This window comes from Zophobas morio, unplaced genomic scaffold, assembly GCF_036711695.1.
Source record: "Zophobas morio isolate AGI-343-1 ecotype UQ-CSIRO unplaced genomic scaffold, CSIRO_AGI_Zmor_V1 ptg000030l, whole genome shotgun sequence".
NCBI lineage: Eukaryota > Metazoa > Arthropoda > Insecta > Coleoptera > Tenebrionidae > Zophobas > Zophobas morio.
In genome coordinates this window covers 18532975-18554422 of record NW_026972135.1, presented here as the reverse complement: position 1 = coordinate 18554422, position 21448 = coordinate 18532975, and the positions used below count along the sequence as shown (strand labels likewise).

The window sequence follows — 21448 nt, the reverse complement described above, 5'->3', positions numbered from 1 at the left end:
CACGACGTCCCACATGACTCACAACGTTGTTAATTTATTCAACGAGATTTTACAGTTCAAACATGTGCTCGGTTTGAAAATACTCTTTCAACATGGCCGTTGTCAAAACAAAGAATTTACCTGATGTTAAATTATGCCACACTTTATCAATGATTCAAACAAAGAATTTACATTATGTTAAATGAAGCCTTGATCCAAGTGACTGGTTACTTAAAACCATTAGCTTTGAGAGTTTATATCGTGGATTGTTCCCAGCCTAACCCAAACAAAACGCATGATAACTAAACAACACAAAATGTATCAGTCGTTGTGAGGAAAGATTCTCGGTGATGTGATGATGATATGATGATAATAAGGGGAGACAATTTTAATCCGCCCGTACCTCAGTCCACGATATTATGAATTCTACCGTGCCTTCACGGTCTTTTCCCAGAGCGGAGCAACGTTAGGTTGATTTAACTGGCGTTAGCGGATTATTAGCAATCTAGTGTGAGGAATTGAGAAGTATTATAATGTAACACTCAAGTATAAGCATCCAGCATAATTAGATAAACAAAGGATGAGCCCTGACTAAGTGAATTTCATGAAATCTCCTAGCAAGTACTTGATCTAAACAAATTCCTGACTGTTAAATTGTGTTAGAACTAGTTAACGATTAAAATCCTAACATGAACTGTGAATTTACAAACAATAAAACAAATTTACGCCAGGGGTTAGCGTCGGTCGAAAATTCACTAATTTTCACTTGGAGAAATCGCAAGAATTAGCTACGCGTGTTGGGAAAACTGTGGCGTTGTCGTTGTTACGATTAATTGTCGTTAAATAAAGGATTTCTCCTTTTTTATTAACTACAAAACCAACTAAACTTAACCTAGCTAACTCACCACGTGGTTACACTCAGAACAAACACAAAAAGTGAAGGGTCGCGACCCTCTACCAAGCAAAGCCAACGTCTCACTACCAACCCTCTAACTAAAATTTCCTAACAGAACTACGAACTACCAAAAAAAGAACTAAACGTACACATGGTTGCCTATCTTTAACGATTTTCTTGATTGAGTTTTTTTTCAAATTCAAATTATTCTAATGCAATTTCGCGCCGCCATTAATTTTTTTCAGCGCGAAATTTTAGTTCAAATTCTGTCACCACAACACTAAATAAAAATTGTAAACAAATCTTCTTTTACTTCATGTTTAGTGACTCACTTTTTTTCTTACACTGTGAGTGATACTATATGTTTTTTTTAACTGGATTTTGATTGTATTTTAGGGACTAAACATGCTGTCTTATGATTTGACACCATTTTTTTTACCTCCATATTTTTCTTCTTGTTCTTCTTATCCTTCCATAACACATCTTATTTCCTTGATGGTCGATTGTGGAAAGAGTTTCATGGTATCGCTCACTTTCACAAATGACATTTTTAGAAATTTAGACAAAAGAACAAAAAGTTTCAGGGAAAAGAAAATAATATCGAGGATGAATTTCTATTTAGTGGCAAGGCCGAGAACGATTAGTGGTAAGGAGATGAGGTGAAATCCTGTTCCAGACACGTGGGATGACAATTTTTCAAACAGAGAGCACCTGGAAACCATTATCTCTGTTAAAATTATTGGGATGTTTGTGAATTTATGCTGTCTCTTGACTTTCCTAGTGAAGTAATATGAAATTTTTGAAAGAATTAGGATTTGATATCCTGCCCCCTGTTGAGATTTTGCTACAGGTGATGATGAGTTTCTAGATCGAATGCAACGTTGTTGTTTGAATATTCTTCTTTTGAAAGAATTACATGTTTATCTATTCATATATGTACTGCACCACATGAATAGGGAATACCATAAATACCTTTTAACAATGACTCCAGAAGTTTGTCTTCTAGCTCAGACCCGGAAAATGTCTTTCTGTTACGAATTTTGGTTGTGAAAGATGATTAAATTAATATTCTGCTTTTTCTTGTCTTCTTTCCGGAAAATTGGAAATACTTCCTACGATTGAAGGTGATTTAAGTAATACTAGCCACCTTATATTTAGTCAGTTAACTGAGATGAAACACCTTGTATTAGTTATTTTGTACAAAATCAAAGTTTTGCAAATTTTTCAAACATACTAAAATCTGCATAGTAGGAATAAACTGAAAAACTAGTGCATTCTATGGAAAGTATAAAGTAGGTCCAAGGAGCGGTCGCAAACAAAACTATTTTACACATTATAAAGTAAACAGTCTTTAGTTTAGGACACAGCAGCCCTTGAAATGCTAACCACCTCATTTCCAGATAATTCACGTACAGTCAGAGGATGCCCTCCCCTGCCTGAATAAATCCTGCGTCCATATAGCCAGCAATATCCTGGACGCCATGGACCTCTCTTACGAGCCGTGCGACGACTTCTACTCGTTCTCGTGCAATGGCTGGGTCAAAACCAACCCGATCCCAGATGGCAAGAGCACTTGGGGCACCTTTATGAAGCTCGAACAACAGAACCAGCTCGTCATTAAGCACGTGTTAGAACAACCTCTCGAGAACCTCAAGTCCAAGGCGGAGAAGAAGGCCAAGTTATACTATGAGTCTTGTTTGGACGCCAACGACACCGTGGAGGAGTTGGGGGCCAAACCTATGCTGGACCTCCTCAAGAAACTGGGTGGCTGGAGTATCACCGACAGTGATTTCAACGCCAACAACTGGTCGTTCCAGAACACAGTCCAGATGGTACAAAACAAATATAACATAGGAGCCCTTTTTGCGTACATGGTGGGAGAGGACGACAAGAACTCCTCGAAGTACATTCTGCAAATCGATCAGAGTGGATTGACGTTACCCACGAGGGAGTACTATTTGAATGAGAGTGAACATGCAAAGGTGCTGGAGGCGTATCTGGATTATATGACGAAAGTGGGGGTGCTACTGGGGGGCGAGCCAAATTCGACTAAGGAACAAATGCAGGCTGTGATAGAGTTCGAAACTAGGTTAGCGAATATTACGACACCGAGTGAGATGAGGAGGGACGAAGAGGCACTGTACAACTTGATGACGATTGCCGATTTGAAAGCTAGGGCCAAGTTTGTAAGTACATTTGAAAACTTAATTGCTAAATTCTGAGAAAACTATAGGAAAGTAAAAAATCTTTGAAAACACTCTAAAACCTACTCAGTGAATAAAAAATTCACCACAGACACGTCTTGTCTACTTTCAGCTAGATTGGAGGGCTTTCTTCGAAGATGCCATGAGGATTGTCGGTCGTAAAGTTACCTCAAAAGAAAAAATCGTTGTTTATGCCGCTGAGTATTTGGGCAACCTTTCAAGCCTAATCCAAGAGTATCAAAGCACAGTGGAGGGCAACATGTAAATACTCTAATATTCTAAAAGGCTATTTTTAAAAACCTGTCTCATTTTTAGCACCTTGAACAACTACCTCGTCTGGCAAACAGTCCGTGTCTTTAGCGGATGCCTCTCCAAAGCTTTCCGGGACGCCTATAAAGGTCTTCGCAAAGTCCTCATGGGTTCTGAAGGCGGAGAGGAACCTCAATGGCGATATTGCGTCCAAGACACCAACAACGTCTTAGGTATTTTCAAATACATTCTACGCACTTGCTCAGTCCGATTTTCAGGATTCGCCATTGGTGCTATTTTTGTGCGTGAGGTTTTCCACCTTGATTCGAAAACACAAGCTGAAGATATGATAAATAATGTGCGGAACGCATTCAAGGCCAACTTTGCTAAACTTAGATGGATGGATGAAGATACACGGAAGGCAGCCATTGTGAAAGCGGATGCCATTTCGGATATGATTGGTGAGTAGGAAGGTTTTTTCATTCAATTAACAAGAGTACTATTGATTGTTGGTACAAATCGGAAGTTCTATAAAGGTGCAGTTATTGTTCAGCATGGCAGGTCGCCATGGAATAAGTCAATAAGTGTATTAGTAGGTGTCAAAAAGATTACTGTTGCAATTCTGGTTTAACGAAATTTTCCATTTAAAGAAGAATTCAACTCTTTCAAGGGATACTTAAGCATACTCTTAACGCCTGTTAAAGAGTTGCACAATAAAACTGTTGAAAGGAACTTTTACTGCACACTCGTACTTATGCGATCTAGTGACACATAAACCAACCTATCAAGTTTTATTGCCAAGCACGGTCTACATTTTATTCTATTTTATATCCTAAGGGTTTAATGTCGCAGTTGTTAAGATTTTATATATGTAGTATGAAATCACGAAAGATACCTACTTTTTATACACTATTTTATGTCGAAAATTAATCATGGCTTTGCCCGACAGCAACGAATTTAAAATAATATTTCATAAATTTTTTCTCTTTCTTGCTTCCCGAACAAGTGCAAGGAAAATATAGTAAAAATTTCCATTTGACAAATGGCTGATTTCACGTTTTTCGAAGTTTCATAGCTTCCAGAATATGAAAAAGCAGGTTTCTGGTTTCCATTTGCCTATCGTCTGTTGGCGATTTTATTAGTCAGATGATCTCAAAAACCAATTATTTTGAAATTTTAGACGTACTTTAAAAATATCATCTATCTAATTATTCTCAGCAAAAATTTGATGCTATTTATAATGTGCAAAATAATATACTCCAATATTTGTGATTTATTAAGTCATCCTTATTTTAAACTTTAGCGTGTAGCTTTTTTGGGAAAAAAATCAAAATTGTGCTAGACATACTAAACAAAAACAATGTTAAAAATAACAAGAATAAAATACATACCTTGATGAAAAAAAAAGAAGTAGGTACTTACATTATTACACTTTTGCCTTACAAAACTCGTCTACGGCTCGCCATCCAATCTAAGCTCCTGCGGTCATAAAAAAGCCTATAAAAAGTTGTTTTTTCGTCTAGTATGAAAGCTTGATGGCGGAAAATTTGGAAACATCTTCAGTGTTTTGTTTTAATGTAGACAGGACATACACAATTAAAAACCTAATTACGTTTATTTTTTATTGTAACTAAAATTAATAAACAATTGCCTGGTTTACTTAATCCAAAAACTTCAAATTATCAGATAAAATGACAATCTAGATTAAAATCTAGCGGCACTTTGATAGAAGTTATTTCAATTTTTAATTTTCCAGGTTTTCGATTTGCAATTTTTCGTTTCAGTTTTTTATTTTCTTTATTTTTTCAATTACTTGATTTTTTAATGTTCCAATTTTATAATTTCTTGTTTTTTAATGTTTTAAATTTCCCGTTCCTTCAATTTTTCGCCTTACGATTTTTCAATTTAAATGAAATTTCCCAAGTTTCCAATTTTTCATTTTTCATTTCTTTAATTTGCAGTTTTCCGTTTCGGTTTTTTAGTTTCATTATATTTACTATATTTTGATCTTTCAATGACTGATTTTATAATTTTTTGTTACTTCAATTTCACATTTTTTCAATTTTTCGATTGGCAATTTTTCGATTGGCAATTTTTCAGTTTTTCATATTTTTTTGTTTCTTCAATTTCTCTTTGAGTTTTACAACTTTTAATGTTTCAATTTTTAAATTTTGCGATTTTTCGATTTGAAATTTCACGGGTTTTCAGTTTTTAATTTTTCGATTTTTCAATTTTTCATTTCTTCAGTTTTTCGATTTGCAAATTTTAATTTCGGGTTTTTGTTTTATTTACTTTTTCATTTTTCGATTTTTCAATGCCCGGATATAACTCTCCTTTTTCTTAATGTGAAAATTTTCAACTTTTGGATTTTTCAATTCCTCCATTTTTCAATTTTTGATTTGCGATGTTTCTAGTTTTCATTTTAACTTTTATGTATTGATAATTATAATTTTTGAAATTCTCCACTTTTCAATTTAACGATTTCAGAATATTTCGTTTTTATAATTTCCGCATTTTTCAATATTTCAATTTGATTTGCCTTTTCTTCTTTCCAGTTTTTCGATTCATTAATTTTCCGATTTTTAAGTTTATCAATTTTTATTTTTTTCAGTGTTCTGAATTTTCATTTCTTTAGTTCTTCCATTTGCAGTTTTTCGATTTTCCACTTTTTTGGTTTAAAAAATTGTAAAAGTGCAAAATTGAAAAATCAAAATTGAAAAACGAAAAAATACCAAATGAAAACTTGGAAAAATCTAAAAACTGGAAATCAAAAACTTGAAATACTGACACAAAAAATTGAAAAAGCGAAAGATAAAAAATTGAGGAATTGAAAAAGCAAAAATCGAAAATTTGAAGAATCGAATAAACCAAAAATTAGGAAGTCAAAAGAAACATGAAAAAAAATAATTGTCGATAAAATAGAGAAAATGAAAATAAAAAATCGGGAAAATGAAAAATTGAAAAATCGAAAGAATTGTGATATGAAATCGAGAAAATGAAAATAAAAAAATCGGGAAAATGAAAAATGAAAAATTGGGAAATTTCAAAATCGAAAAAGTGCAAAATCGAAAAACCGAAATATTGTAAAATCAAAGGAATTGTGATATAAACTCGAGAAAATGAAAATAAACAAATTCGGGAAAATGAAAAATTAAAATTAAGAACTTGAAAAATTAAGGAAACGAAAAATTGAAAAATCGAAAAATTAAAAATTGAGAAACTTAAAAATCGAAAAAGTGCAAACTCGAAAAAGCGAAAATTGTAAAATCGAAATATTGGACTCCAAGTTACATATACTTTCATGAAAATTGATATTCTTCTTTAGGGTAACGCAAAAAATTATGTATTCATGTAAATGGTGATCCTCATTATTTTGTTAAATTTAGTGAAGTATGGAAAAAAATGGAGAAAGAGGAAAAACGAAACTCGATTTTCTAGAACGTGGTTTAGACCGATTCATATAACGCGAATACGACCCTTTGGAACTGTCGTAAATCTTTTTATGACTATCTTTAATACCGTAAATCCCTCTCGCAGTCGGCTTATGTTTAGCAAATCGCTTTATGTTGATTTAAACACGATTGACTTAAAAATACGCATATTAAAGTATAAAATATACGTGAAATTTCGTTATAAAATAAATCGTTGAAATTTTGGCTGATCTAAAAAATAGAAGAAACAGAAGAAAAAGCTGAAAATTACGAATTTCTAATAAACTACAATATCTGTACAAACACTTAATTATGCTCCATTACTAACTTTAATGACGAATGGAGCGTAATTCCTTCAAGTGAATTGTTATTCTCGTTAGTAAGTTTTGGATGGCGTTTAAAAAATTCTGAAATCTAGTCACATTTTATATTTTCAAAAATGATATGTACTTTTAGTTGTTGCATAACTTGTTATTTCCCAACGATAATAAATTCCAAAGTCACGTTGTGGTGACAATAATTTTAAAACAAAGAATTTCCTGACACTAATATATGTACGTATATTCCTTAAAATCGTCCGTGAAACATCATCTAAATTACAAGAATGTGCTTCGCTTGAATAAATTATTTCCTAGAAAAATGATAACTTTCTCGCTTTGAAAACATTGCATTTGTGTACAGTAGTGTTATTGCTCCACAAAATTAACGCACCACTAGAAAAATTTAAAAAAGGTTAAATAAAACACCAAAAACAATACAACTTGAAATATCAATGAAAACATAAACCACAACATTGAATAAATGCAAATTAAAAACTTAAAAACGAGTGTTTCCCCCTCTACATCTGATCACAGCTTTGTATCTCTCAGGGATACTTACAATTATACGCCGAATATCCTCTTGATCAAAGGCATTCCAAATTTGCACCAACTGGTTACCAACATCCTCAAGAGCAGCGGGTGGCGGTTCATGAGCTCCAAATCGTCTCGCTACCACGTCCCATACGTGTTCCATGGGATTAAGATCTGGACTTCGTGCAGGCCATTGCATAACTTGAAGTCCTCATGAATATCTTGCTGGAATATGAAGTCCTCCAAAAGGAGCTTTTTAGAGGATGTTGCATTGAGCATATCGCTGATTTGGTCGATTAAACAGACGAACACGTCGATCTGACGAATGTAGACAACAGCAAGACTCATTTGAAAACATTACGCGTTCCCAGTCATGGAGGTTCCAAGCTACATGTTTGTGTCCTAGCAAACTCCATACGGGCTCTACGATAGGCTGCCTTTAACAGAGGTCCAGTCGTTGGTCGGCGGGGGTACACATTAACTTCATTTAGGCGTCTTACAATTGTTTCCAGGCTTACTTGCACGTTATCTGCCTGTGCAAGTTCCATTTGAAGATACCTGGGGGTAGTAAATCTCTCTTAAGGCTGTACCTCGTAGAAAACGATGTTAAATTCTTGTAGTTTTACGATGTCTACCTTGCTCCCGACGTCTTCTTAATGTCTTTGAACCACTCTAGAAATGGTGGTATGTGAGACTCCGGGTCTTAGGAGCCAAATCCGAGTTTTAAACATTATGAAGATTCTGCCTGAGTTAAAGTCACAGTAAATCATGGAACGATAGGGTTCTCTTTTTAACTCCGCGTTTCTGCCACTTTCAGTTGCTCTACAGTTTCTAATAAGTTGATGTGATAAGTGATGACCTGACACTTGCGTACTTATGTGACACTAAGGTATCATAATATTAATTTCCTAAAACCCACTGGTTTTAAGTATCTCAAATATTACAGAGTAGCCCTCGTATTTACAAATAAAAATGTTAGGGATGCAGTATGTCTTACATTTTAGTTGTATTATACACAAAAACAACTACTCGCACACGTTACTAAAATATCCAAACGTACCAGGTTATCCCGAATTCGTCCGTGACATCAAACAACTAGACGAGCGCTACGAACAACTGGAAGTGCGCAGTGACGCATACTTCGTCAACAATCTAAACATCAACTTGTACAATTTGAAGAAGAACCTAGAAAAGATTAACGAGCCGGTGAACAAAACAACCTGGAGTAAGTGTATCTTCTTTTCCGTTGAAACAGAACAGGTTCGAAAGGTGTGCATTGTGTTCCAGGTATGGCGCCTTCGACGGTGAACGCGTACTATACTCCAACCAAAAATCAGATGGTCTTCCCCGCCGGCATACTACAAAGCCCATTCTACGACCCCACTTTCCCGCCGAGCCTTAATTATGGAGGAATGGGCGTAGTCATGGGACACGAACTCACTCACGGTTTCGATGACCAAGGGCGCGAGTTTGATAAAGATGGAAATCTGAATCACTGGTGGGAGAATAACACGATTGCTGCGTTTAAGAATAGGACGAAGTGTGTCGTCAATCAGTACAGTGAGTATTCTGATTTTGTATGTTTGTGCATTTGCATTTCATTCGCTTAAAATACCTTCATTTTTCAGACAAATACAAGATCAACGGCAAATCCATCAACGGTAACCAGACCCTTGGCGAGAACATCGCCGACAACGGTGGTCTCAAGGCCGCCTACCACGCGTATCTCAACCTCATGATGGACAAACCTGAGCCGCCGTACCTTCCCGGCTTGCCCTACAACCACAAACAGCTCTTCTTCATCGCCTTCGCGCAAGTGTGGTGCTCTTCCGTAACCAAAGAGGCAACGGCCCTTCAGATCGAGAAAGACTCTCACTCGCCGGCCAAATTCCGCGTCATCGGCGCCCTCAGCAACCTCAAGGAGTTCAGTGAAGTATTCAAGTGTGCCGTGGGAACTAAAATGAATCCGAAGAACAAATGTGAAGTTTGGTAAATTGTGTACATATGACCAATCTAGGGGCCTAAAGGCTTTTATTTTTCGTTTGGATGTACCTGATTTGTATGGAGCTGGTCGGGACGGACCGCGTTCGAGCCCGGTGCGTCCCAATCGGGTCCTGCCTCTTCCTGTAGCGCCGAGGTTTAGTTACGAGATTCTTTCTCATATCAACTCATTTACATGAACGTGTGATTATGGTTCTTGTCCTTGTTTGTGTAAATTTGTGTACCTATATTTTTACTGTGATAACAAGAATAAACGTAAATATTTAGAGTAAGGGAGTCGTTTATTTCGTTGACCACTGACGCTGTTTGAAGAATAAACATAAATTCTACCAACTCTACTAATACACCAAGATTTCCAGTGTTGCTGGTACGAAGATCCGTGTGGAGTGCCTCAGCAACAAGTCTCATAGCTACCTCCAACATTTTGAAGCTTCTTGTCAGAATCAATTCTCTAGGCGTTGCAATTAGACCAAGGGACCAAGGCAAGACAAAGTTTAATTTTATCTTGCTTGCGGTCGCAATTCGAAAAATAAATAATTAAAAAGAGAAGTGTTTATTTAATTGTGGGGAAAGAATTTTTAGATATTTTTGGTTAAATATTTTTAGGATTTTGTAGAACTTAATCTTGATTCATGTTGCAACTATGTTAATGCTAAAAGTAACGGGAACCCAATTCAGGTTTGGAAGAGTTTTGTTGCTAGTAAGAGTGCTCGAATTTTACATAAATTTCCATTTGAAAGGTTAGATATAGTTTATGGGTCAAACTGTAGTTCTAATTTGAGTAAACTTAGCATCAGATATCGTTCCTATTTTATCTGAATAGAAAAGAAAATAGTCTAAAGTTTACACAAAAATTCACTCGCCGCTAAAGCAAACCAAAACAATTTTTACTTCTCGAGAGTAAGCTAAGGAAGTATAGTAATCGAGTCCATCGGACGAATGACCACTTTTATGTTTTCTCGACGTTTCATGACCCCTGCAGTACAAAAAAAGTAATCCCCGGTTTAAGACTGTCTGTCTGGCTCTGTATTATTTTTTATTAGACACGTAATTTCCGAAACTACTGGACCAATTGTTTTTGTAGTCGTGTTAGGGATATCATGTAGATGGTTAAACGATCTCAATGAATTGTATTTTAAAACGATTTTAATGTTTATATTTATACAACAATGTACTCCTCCTATACTTGTAGTGTACGAATCCGCTTTCAGTTTTTTCGTTAAAATTTCAAATTTTCGCAAGGTATAATTACGTTGTATTGCCTACATTATTGGGATATAAGCATTCGTAGCGCAGTGCATTTTTAGGAGAATGGTGACTGAGGTGTGACCCCTCAAAATTTTGCTAAGGGATGAATAGACAAACTGGTTAGGAATCTAGCAGGTTGATGTGCTGACGATAACCTCAAAGCGCGTACGAAGTTTCAGATCATATGATTTACTAGTTTCTAACAAAAAGTTGTAAAATTTTCTTATACAATTTTGAATGTTTTCCCAAAATTCTACATATCGGGTATCCAATTGAAAAAGTCATACAGTTGGCCACGATTTTTGCAAACATTGTGAAGTATGTTTACAATAACCTTACTTTCTGGTACAATAAAATTACGGCTTTTTTAACATTCTGTCAAATGTTAATTCTCGACTAACAGTATGGATTAATAAATCAGTTTCGCTTTGTTTTCGTCTATCCAGGTTAAGGAGAAAACGCTAGAACATGGCATAAAATACATAAAACTAAACCAGGTATTGGGACGGAATTCTCAATTAACAACAAAGTGCTTGTGTACAACCCATGGAAGTTGGATGACAGAAGGGAGCATGTCTCATCTGACCGATGTTAAAGAAACACCGGCAAAACAGCTCTACGCAAGAGCCATTTATGATTCCTGCCGTACCACATCGGGACCGGTTGGTTATTAACTAGCAGGGGATGAGAGGCGGTGCCATTTGGTTTAAAATAAGCTCATATGGAGTAAAATAGTATATTATTAACTAAGGTTGTGAAGACAGACATTCTAGACCGAGCGCAAATTAGAACCTGAGACGCGCAGCGTCGAGGGCTCTAAAGCGCGAGGTCTAGAATTGGCTTCACAAACGTGGTTAATATACTATTTTTTCCACTAGTAGCCCATTTGAGGTTTGCGAATTTTCAAAATGTTTTTTCTGAAGTGCATCAATAAAAACGTGTACTCACGTCATTTTAGTAAGCTTTGGAATTTTATTATTTTTTGACAATCCAGAAATGGTCCAGAACTTTTGTTTTAATTTCCTCCATATTTCCCGTTTTTAATAAATTTTTGTGTGAAAAATGTTGTAAAGTGAACCATCATGTACCCCTCCTCATTCCGTCGTATTTACGCGACCGCGACAAATTTGGCTGAAAAAGGTATGGACCTTTTATCGTTAAAGCGACACGGGGAATGGAAATCCTCCAGCATAGCAGAAGGATACAACGACGGCTCGATCTTCAATTAAAAAAAAATCGCCGAAATCGTCCAAAGCTCATCTACGGCAAATCAAGTCAAACCAAATCGGAACCATGATTCAGTTTCAGTACCGTAAACTTCATTTTCACTCCCATCAACTTCATCAACGTTGTTTCACCAATTTATCCTCAATTTATAATCAATTCAGGGTTTGGAAATCATTCCAGGGCATAATTTAAAAGCAAATTTTCCAAAATGATCGTTTTCAGGTTATGTCTCAGTTTTTCTGACAGTTGTGGACAGTTGTCACATTAGGTGGCCAACTTCACGTTTACATTATTGACCAAGGTTCACAATTTTCCAAATTACAGACCTCTAGACAAATCGACAATTAGCCATTGTAATGCTACTAGTGGAAAAATGTTTTTATTGATACCGCTTTTGTATTCTGTATTATTCAATTATATAGGGTGTCTCAGAAATAAGTACATTAATTTTAACCAGTAACAGAACTCGTGAAACTTAATAATAACATCACTACAACAATAAAGAAAGAAAAACTTACTAGGGTTAGCAACCGTTTTGACACTGACAATCATTTGGAGGATACTCAGAGAACAACTGTACCCTTTTCAGGACCAGAAAGTTCAGTTATTGAAACCAACAGGCTTACCACGTACGCAAAACTTTTGTGAGTTGGTTAATAGAAAAATAAACAAACAAGGAAATTTTGTGTCTCTTATACCATTTACTGATGAGGCCGGATACACGAGGGAAGGGGTGTAATCAACACCCACATTTGGGCCGATGAAATTCCGTACGCCATTAGGGAGCAGCATTTTCAATTTCTCTCTAAATGTTTGTCATGATGACAAGATTAGGAAAATACGTATACTTGTAACTTTTTTTAACCATAAATTATTAATTATAATAATTATTAGTGTCCATGGGTGACTGAGGATCCATGGGCGGGTAACTTTAATTGGGATAAAATTTTAACAATTTTTAACTTGCGAATTAAAACGTTTCTGACGAAACTCTATTAAAAAAAGTTGTTGAGTTTGATGAGTACCGGGAAAACGCTTTCCAGCACGGCACTGAAACAGTCGGTGTCTCGAAGAAGTTGGAAGAGCCATTGATGAGCCTATTCGAAAGCGTGGTACCAGTCACGTTTTCAAATTATCTTCCCTCCTTTCATTCTACCTCCATGGAACAACCAGATGCTGGAACTAGTTTGCCTGTATGGTAGGTATATAGCTCTGGGGTATTGTCGAAAATGCATTCCTAAAAGCGCAGCAACGTGTGTAAGAGTGTTTTTTGGAGCATTTCTTGGAATTGTTCGTGAATTGTTCTAATTTTTAGATTTTCGCTTCCCCTGATAACGTGTTATGGTTGTTGGGTTTTTATTCTTGAACGTTATCTGACCCGATAAGGGTTCAGTGTCACTGAATAGCACTGTTATTTTAAAAGATGGTGATCAAGTGCTCTAAATGCAATAATACAATTGGACGTACTCATAATTACTTGTCTTGTAAGGCATGTAGATCTTATTTTCATTTAGAGTGTGCTAATGTTAGTAAAGAAGGTGACCAATTCAAACTGGCTACTCGGGCCAGGCTGTCGTCCTGGAAATGCAGCTTCTGCTCCATTCTTCCGGAAGCTGATGAAGCTTCTGCGGTTTATTCTGTTAACCTGTTAACGGATGCTCTAAAAAATATTTGCAGCATTGTACAACAACAGTTAAAACTTCGTGTTGATATAATTTCCGAATTTAAAGGCAATATGTAAAATTTAGTCAAAGAAAATAGTTATTTACGTGCTGAGATAACTAAATGTCTTGCCTGGGACTACTGCGGATCATTCTACTCATGTGGACTTAGAAGATAGATCGGGTAAAATTACTTATGCTAGCTTGGTTACTAAAAATTCAAAATCGACAATTATTATTAAACCCAAAAACGACAAGCAGGCTGTTTCCAAAACTAAATCTGATCTACCTAATCAAAAATGTAAACCCTCTGAAAGACAACATTAATATCGGCAAAGTTAAAATATTCAAAGATGGTCGTTTGCTCGTAAAGTATTCTAAATTAACGAACACAAAACAATAAATCTCCTCTTTGTTGCTTTTATCAAAATGTCTGAAAATTGTGTACTAAAGTTAAGGATTTCTATATCTTTTTAAATACGAATATTGAAGTTGTAGCAATTACTGAAATTTGGCTAGACCGTGATATAATGGATAGTGAACTTTTTCCCAATGACTTTGTAGTTTATAGGCAGTACAGAGACGTTCAAATTTTGGATATTTCCCGTGGTGGAAGAGTTTTGATTGGTGTTCGTGACAATTCATTCTATTGGTCTGAATCTTTCCAACGTTAATAATATTGTTCCGAATATTAATGTAACCTCACCTTCATCTATGCATGACTTTGAGTTATATATTTCTCGATATAATCAATATCAACGATTCATGAAAAGTGGTAAGATCCTAATTTTTGGGTGAATTTCATGTTGCTGAATTTAGCGCTAATGTTAATAACTCCGATCATCAAAATATCTTCCTTACCAATTTTCAAGCATTGAATAATCTTTCTCAACTCAATTCTGTACAAAATGCTCACCAAAAATCCTGCATTTAGTCTTTTCTAATCTTAATTCCCTTGTTGAACCCGCTGACTTTTCTCTTGTCAATAAAATTGATGCTCACCGTCCACCCCTTTTAATAAAAGTTAACCTTAACAATCCAACCTCTAATATCATTGAACAATACAACTTCAAAAAAGCTTTTGAAGTCGAAAAACTAACGTCCTGTGATTGGAACATTCTCGATTCTTTCTCTAATGTTGATCAAATTTGTTCGTTGTTTTACAATGAGTTATTTCAAATATTTGATTTAACGGTACCAAAAAAGAAATATAATTGTGTCTGTCGTTATAAATACCCACCATGGTTTAATAAAATAATAATAACAGCTTTAAAAACTAAAAATAAGATTCATGGGTTAGGTATATAAAAAATACAAATCGAACTATTTCTACAATTTGGTCAAATCTCATCTACCTACCTAATTTTAATAATAATGCTGAGATTGAGACAAAGATTACACATGATCCAAAAAAGTTTCGGTCCTTTATTCAAAGCAAAAAAAAATGGTACCAGAATTCCGGGTATGTTGCGTTAAAATACTATGGAACGATCTTCTCCTGATATGATCGTCAATGCTACATTATTTCAAAAGGTTTAACCCTGATCTCAGCAGCTGCCCACAAATGAAAGTTGAACTTAGCTTCCTAGCTTTTTGTTACATGTGGTACTCGTACCTTTTCAGATAACGATAGCTTTAAAATCATCTAGAAATTCTTTTACAGCCGGCCCTGATGGCACTTCTAACTTTTTATTATTGGATTGTGCAAATGTTCCTGAATCTATTGATACTCGTGTTCAAGTGGATACAATTTATACGGATTTTTGTAAAGCATTTGATAAAACTGACTCGACAAGTTGCAGCAATTTGGTTTTTCAGATCCCTTGATCACATTATTCATTATTCATATCTGATGAACAGGAATCAAGTTGTTACAAATCGTAGTTTTCGCCTAAACCCATCTTTCCCACTTCTGGTATCCTACAGGGGTCCAATTTAAGTCCCTTTAGGACTGTCATTGTCTTCAATACAATGTTAATCGTCTACTCGATTGATGTAAACTGAATCGTCCATCACTTAACAGCGATGAATGCTTTGTTGTATGAATTTTTTTTGGAGATTTCTTCACGACCGTCTGTATTCGAACAATACCAGCTATACAAACAGAGACGCGCTGAAACAAGCAATCCAATAATATTGTCTTCAGATTTCACCTCAAATACTGATAAACACGAGTAGGAGTTTTGAAGATCAGCTTACTTACAAAAGCGCCAGCTGTTTTGATGGTATCGCAGTAGAACCTCAATCGCATTTTTAGTAATGAAAACTCTCTAAAATGACCTCATAAAATGTTTTGTATAGTTTGTGCATTTATTCCGTTTAAACTGATACCCTACAATAATTGTCATATAAATAATTCAATTTGAGTCATTCAGTGATTATTGAGTAAGGCAGTGCGAGTACATCTCTAGCTTGACGGGCTCCCAGGACGTGTCACAATGCTGCCGATTCATCTCGGGCTTTTTGGATACGGCCTGGGTGTATTCGGAGATGGCTCGTTTAACGGGGTCGCGCACAATGACCAATGAATGGATCAATTTGTGCATTAATTCCGTTTAATTTGTCCTACAATAATCAACACACTGGATAAAATAACTCAGTTTGAGTTATTTAATGATTGCTAAGTGAACATCGAAAATTCACTTCGACATTTCGATTTTCCATGGCTAATTTAAAGACGCGATCGTCGAACTGGGACGAAACGTTTCTAGACAAAAGAATGAGCGCTATGCAACGATTTGAAAAAAATACTGGCCTATAGCCCTCCTTGACCTCCACAAATGCATCACTTTATAATAGCTTTAAAGTGATCTGAAGAGATATTATAAAATAAAAACCAATGTCCCATGTTAATTCCCTATGTCCAAAGTTGGATGCGGCACCCTGTATACATTACTGTTGTTTTAATAGCGTTCCTATAATTGGGTTTGCAACTTGTTTAGAAATAAACTATTTATTTATTATTAAAAGTATTGTTGAAATGAAGATATTGATCGTGACCTCGGGCTGCCAGATATTCTCAGTGAGATCCGATGCTATAAACATATAAGTAATTCGGTTTCTGGACAACAGCAATCTAATGAGAGAAGACTAAAACGATCCTTCGAAATTATTTACAGTTTAGCAGGGGCGGCTAGTGCCAGGGGGCACAAGGGCAGGTGCCCCCCAAATTACAACGTCTACAAACACACTGGACACAAAAATAGTAATTTTCAATATTTAAAAAATTATCCGGAAATTTGTGTCATAATTATCAAAACTAATTATTTTAGCTCGCTCCACTTGTATAAAACGTATCAAAACTTACCCTCACTTACATCTAAAGATGTTGCGCCTTGGATATATATGTTATTGCTGATGAAGTGCTGATAAAAGCGCAGACGGAGACCAAATCGTGGCTGATTTAGACGTTTTGTTTACACCGTTGCCACGGAAACCGTGCGTCTAATCGCAGTATTGGACTGCTGGTGGGTCCTGTTCCGACAGAGCCCACCAGCAGTAACTGAATTGCGGGTTTTAATTTTCATTCTACGCGAATGAAATTGTTTGATTTTAGATAAAAATAATGAATTCGGTTGATTATTTAATAAACAATTGTCCTCTGTGTCACGACGGTAAAATTTTACTGAAAAATTCAGGGAGAGCCACCCTGAGACTTTTTAATAAAAAAAAGTGTTCATGACAAAACGACTGTCATGGATATTTTAATAGAACATGGTAAATTTTTGTGGAAATACGGATGTGAAAAAATTAATAAATTGTTTTGTTTTGTGGGTCTCCTCAGTAATGAGGTTAATTAATACGAGACGAAGGTAAGTGGACAAATACTTTTTTACTTTTATGAAATGTATTTTTGTATTTATTTCCGTCACACAATTTCGTCTGTTAATTGGTAATAACAACCTGTTTTATATCTTCATATTTAACTCATCAATCAAATTGTGTCCCCCCATTTCAAAAGGTCATGAGCCGCCACTGCAGTTTAGTGTAATTAAAACCCAGAAAACTGTTGAAAGTGATACTACAATCATGAAAAATATGTAGATCACATATTAAAACTAAACTTTAATTTGCTAATGAATTAACTTTAGTAAAATTAAGTATTCGATTAACAAAATATTTGGTTGGTTGTAAGTAACCAGTTTCAATAAAAAGCAACAACAAAAGCAAACACAAAATTTAAATAAAATTTACGTAGCGCAAGTTTGAGATGGCGTCGTCATCAGATTGTTGTCGGGGACGAATAAACAAATTTTGGCAATTTCTAAAATCTTGAAATAAAATTATAATAAGAGATTATTGAAGCACCTAAAGAAATCCTAAGGATATGTGTTCAAAGCATTGGTCGTGAATTTTATTGTTTTGTCGTAAATGTCTTTATTTTGGAGTGGGGATAATCCCTACTTTTGAAAGTGGGAATTATGCCCAATTTAATGCAAGTGATGATCAGTTCAATTTTTATTGCTTTTACTTTGTAACAAAATTTAGATATGTATATAGTGAATATGATTCCAATCTCGAACAATTCACTTTCTGAGGTAATATAGTCTGGTGGCATTTGGTCGTAAAACCAGACCGCCTGTGTATAGTGAGAGTAGGAATTAACTAGAACTTTTTTTTTTCTTATTCCACGTTTCCCAAGTTCTGCAATTGGGGATTGTAGCCCTTCTGGACTTCTATGGCTATTTGCCCGAACATTCTACTTCAGAATTACTTGGCTGAGCATTGGTTCAATTCAAACGTGTTTAACGTGATATTGGCAATCACTTGTTCGTGCGATGTTTATCCTAACTCAATCATATCTGAATATTTCTCATTACCTTTGATATCCAACAATTATCCTATCGAACAACAGGATCAATCTATAACCAAGTTTACTGTTACATTGTGCATTAAATGTAATGTAGGTAAGTAATGTGACACGAATTGAATACATATGCGCCAATATTATCACGATAAACTACTGTATGTTCGGTACAACACTCAAAATTTTAAACGGAAACTCGGTTTCGGCAAAAAAAAATTCACCTTTGAAAAAACAGTTTGTAACGAGTTTGGTACGATTTATTTATTTCAAGTACATAAATGGATAATGTGTATATCTGTTACAGTCACTGTCTTTGTATAAAACATTAATTTGTATACCTGAGTCGGGGTTCCGGATTTACGGACTGGAGTCGTCCACCAGCGAAGCTCGGGGGGCGTGATGCGTTGATCCCTCGGTCGTACTCTTTACGTCAACCTCGGTAACACAAAGGTGCATTGACGGAAGAACGAAATTCTATTTATTGTAAGTGCAAGAGATAACCCTAGGCCCGATTCATTCAAGAATGACTACCAGCCTGGGCGTAGGAGAGTTCGACTCAAGGTTCGATTAGACCAAGGATAACTACCAATTAAAAGTGTTTGAAACTCTGAAGAATTGGAATCCAGAACTTTGTTTCTTTCACCCAGGACGCGGTCTTGGAAGGCTCGTAGCTCCAGGATACTGAGGTATAAGATATGGTGGAGCGAATTATTTTTCCATAGGGAAGAGGTTTCTTCTTGATCAGCTTTTTGTGAACGAAGACACCTACATATTTTGTTTTGTCCCGCCAGGGGATGATCTGGCTGAACATCGAAACATGCACTCCTGGGCCTTGACGACGTTCCGTGATGAAGAGCGCAGAACTTTTATCGGGATTGACTGTGATGAAGCAGCGTCTGCACCACTCCTCCAAAGCATCAACGGCCTCCTGTAAGTAGGTGGTCACACTGTGAGCCAACATGGAGCGGACAGAGATGGCGGTATCGTTTGTGTGGATCGCGAGACTGGCTCGAGGGGGTTTGGAAATATCTGTGGTGAAGATCGCATACAGCAAGGCAGAGAGTGTTGATCTCTGAGGGACTTCGGCGCTTATTTGATGTTCTACGGATAGAGGGTGGCCTATGAGTCTGAAATGAGTCGACGAGTTGTACTGCAAGGTGAAGCTTATAAATGCCAAATGCCAAACAATGTCGGTAGCTTTGGCCACTTTGAGAAACACTGCGCCTTCGAATTGATTCCATTCAATTGACTTTGCTGAGAATTCTTCGATCCGAAGAAGTTGGTCGAAAGTAGAACGTTCATAATTTCGGCAAGCCGTTTCCGTATGACCCTTTCAGTGATCTTCCCTACTGACGATGGAAGACTGATGGGACGATGATTTTGGGGAAAGGATTGATTTTTTCCGGGTTTCGGAATGAAGATGATGTTGGCCTGGCTCCATCTACCTGGAAAGAAACGAAATTTGAACACAGCATTGATAATACTCACCAAGGCGATGATGGCTTTGTAAGAGAGGTTCTTCAGTGATTTGTTCAGAATCTGATCGGGACATTTCCTCGGCTTAAGGCTTTGGATGGATGGACAAGTTCGTCGTGGTCGGGTTCTTCCTCACGAAGATCTTCGACAGTTTCTTCGGGCGACGTCCATATGTTCGAAATCTGAAATATATACTACATGCGAAAGTCGATGGTAACTAACTATGATTATGAAACATCTGATACTAGTTTGTGGATAACAATAGCAAAACCTTCACTAGAAACTGAAAAAATATTACATATCTTCATTATTAGTTAGCAAATTTAACTTTGTTTGTGGTTGGAATGCACTTCGCTGTTACCATAGTAATATGTGGTCTTGTGAAAACTGACACGTTGTAAATAGTCAAAATAAAATAACTAAGAGTTTTTATAATTTTTTTTCTAAAGCTGAACAACATGATAACTTTACTAAAACAATGATGATTTTTGATAATATCAATTTGGGAAGAATAAATATTAGAATCAGTAGTACCGAACAAATATCAGGTGAATAATGAGGATCTACAACATTTGTATGCATAATTCCTTTCATGTAATTATAAAAAAGATTTGGACGAAAGCACGCCTTTTATTGATAAAGATTTTTGTAACCTTTATTTAGTTGTTGCTTTAGATGTAACCAAAACAATGATGAAAATGTATTTAGTAAAACAAAATCTTCTGAACTAGAAGTTAATTAAACATTAAGAGATTATCAAAATATTAATTATTTTACTATATACAGAGTTATAATAAAGTATGGCACAAAATTCATAAAAAGCGCAGCATTTGTTAAAAAAAAAATTGGTCTAAAGAGTTTAGACAGTACTTCCCTCGCTGTCGGAAACTTGACGACTGCATGGCTATTGTGTTTTTTTTTCTCATTACATTTTTGTAGTGTGGAATTTAAAAAAAAATTGCGATGACGTCATCAACATTTTTGCAAGGACACGTATATCAGTTGGGATAGATATAGTGTAATACTAAGAATAAAATTATTGTATTCCCAAATTTTCGGGAAAGTGAAATGGGTCGTTTTGAATATTGATTTGTTATAATCAATTAAATAACGAAACAATTTACTCACATATCCTTTATGTATAAGCATTCTTAATTTAAGATGACAAGCGTAACAGCATACGTGAGAGTCAAACAGAGAAACTGTAAACAAAACGACCATCGGTTTTATTGCTTCGACTTCCGCTTATTATATAAAACATTGGGTTTTATTTTAATTTTTGACGGTGGAATTCACAACTGGTTGATTATAAACATGTCTATTACACATTCGCGGAACCTAGACAGCGCACAAAACAAATGCACGTCTGTAATGTTAAAGTCGATGTAAATAAGCGTGCTACCCTTATGTTTCAACCGA

At 35.8% G+C, this 21448-nt stretch overlaps 1 protein-coding gene across 4 annotated transcripts in view; it reads left to right on the top strand.

The window, feature by feature from the left end:
* LOC135138927 (endothelin-converting enzyme homolog) overlaps positions 1-9882 on the top strand; it is a 42704-nt gene extending 32822 nt beyond the window's left edge. For all 4 annotated transcript variants that reach the window (XM_064068961.1, XM_064068963.1, XM_064068962.1 and 1 more), the window contains 7 exons: positions 2275-3060; positions 3191-3339; positions 3394-3560; positions 3606-3788; positions 8673-8834; positions 8897-9169; positions 9238-9882. In XM_064068961.1, the coding sequence (XP_063925031.1) occupies positions 2275-3060; positions 3191-3339; positions 3394-3560; positions 3606-3788; positions 8673-8834; positions 8897-9169; positions 9238-9602 (2085 nt within the window). In that variant the 3' untranslated portion in view covers positions 9603-9882. The remainder of the gene's footprint in view (positions 1-2274; positions 3061-3190; positions 3340-3393; positions 3561-3605; positions 3789-8672; positions 8835-8896; positions 9170-9237) is intronic.
* The last annotated feature ends 11566 nt before the right edge of the window (positions 9883-21448 follow it).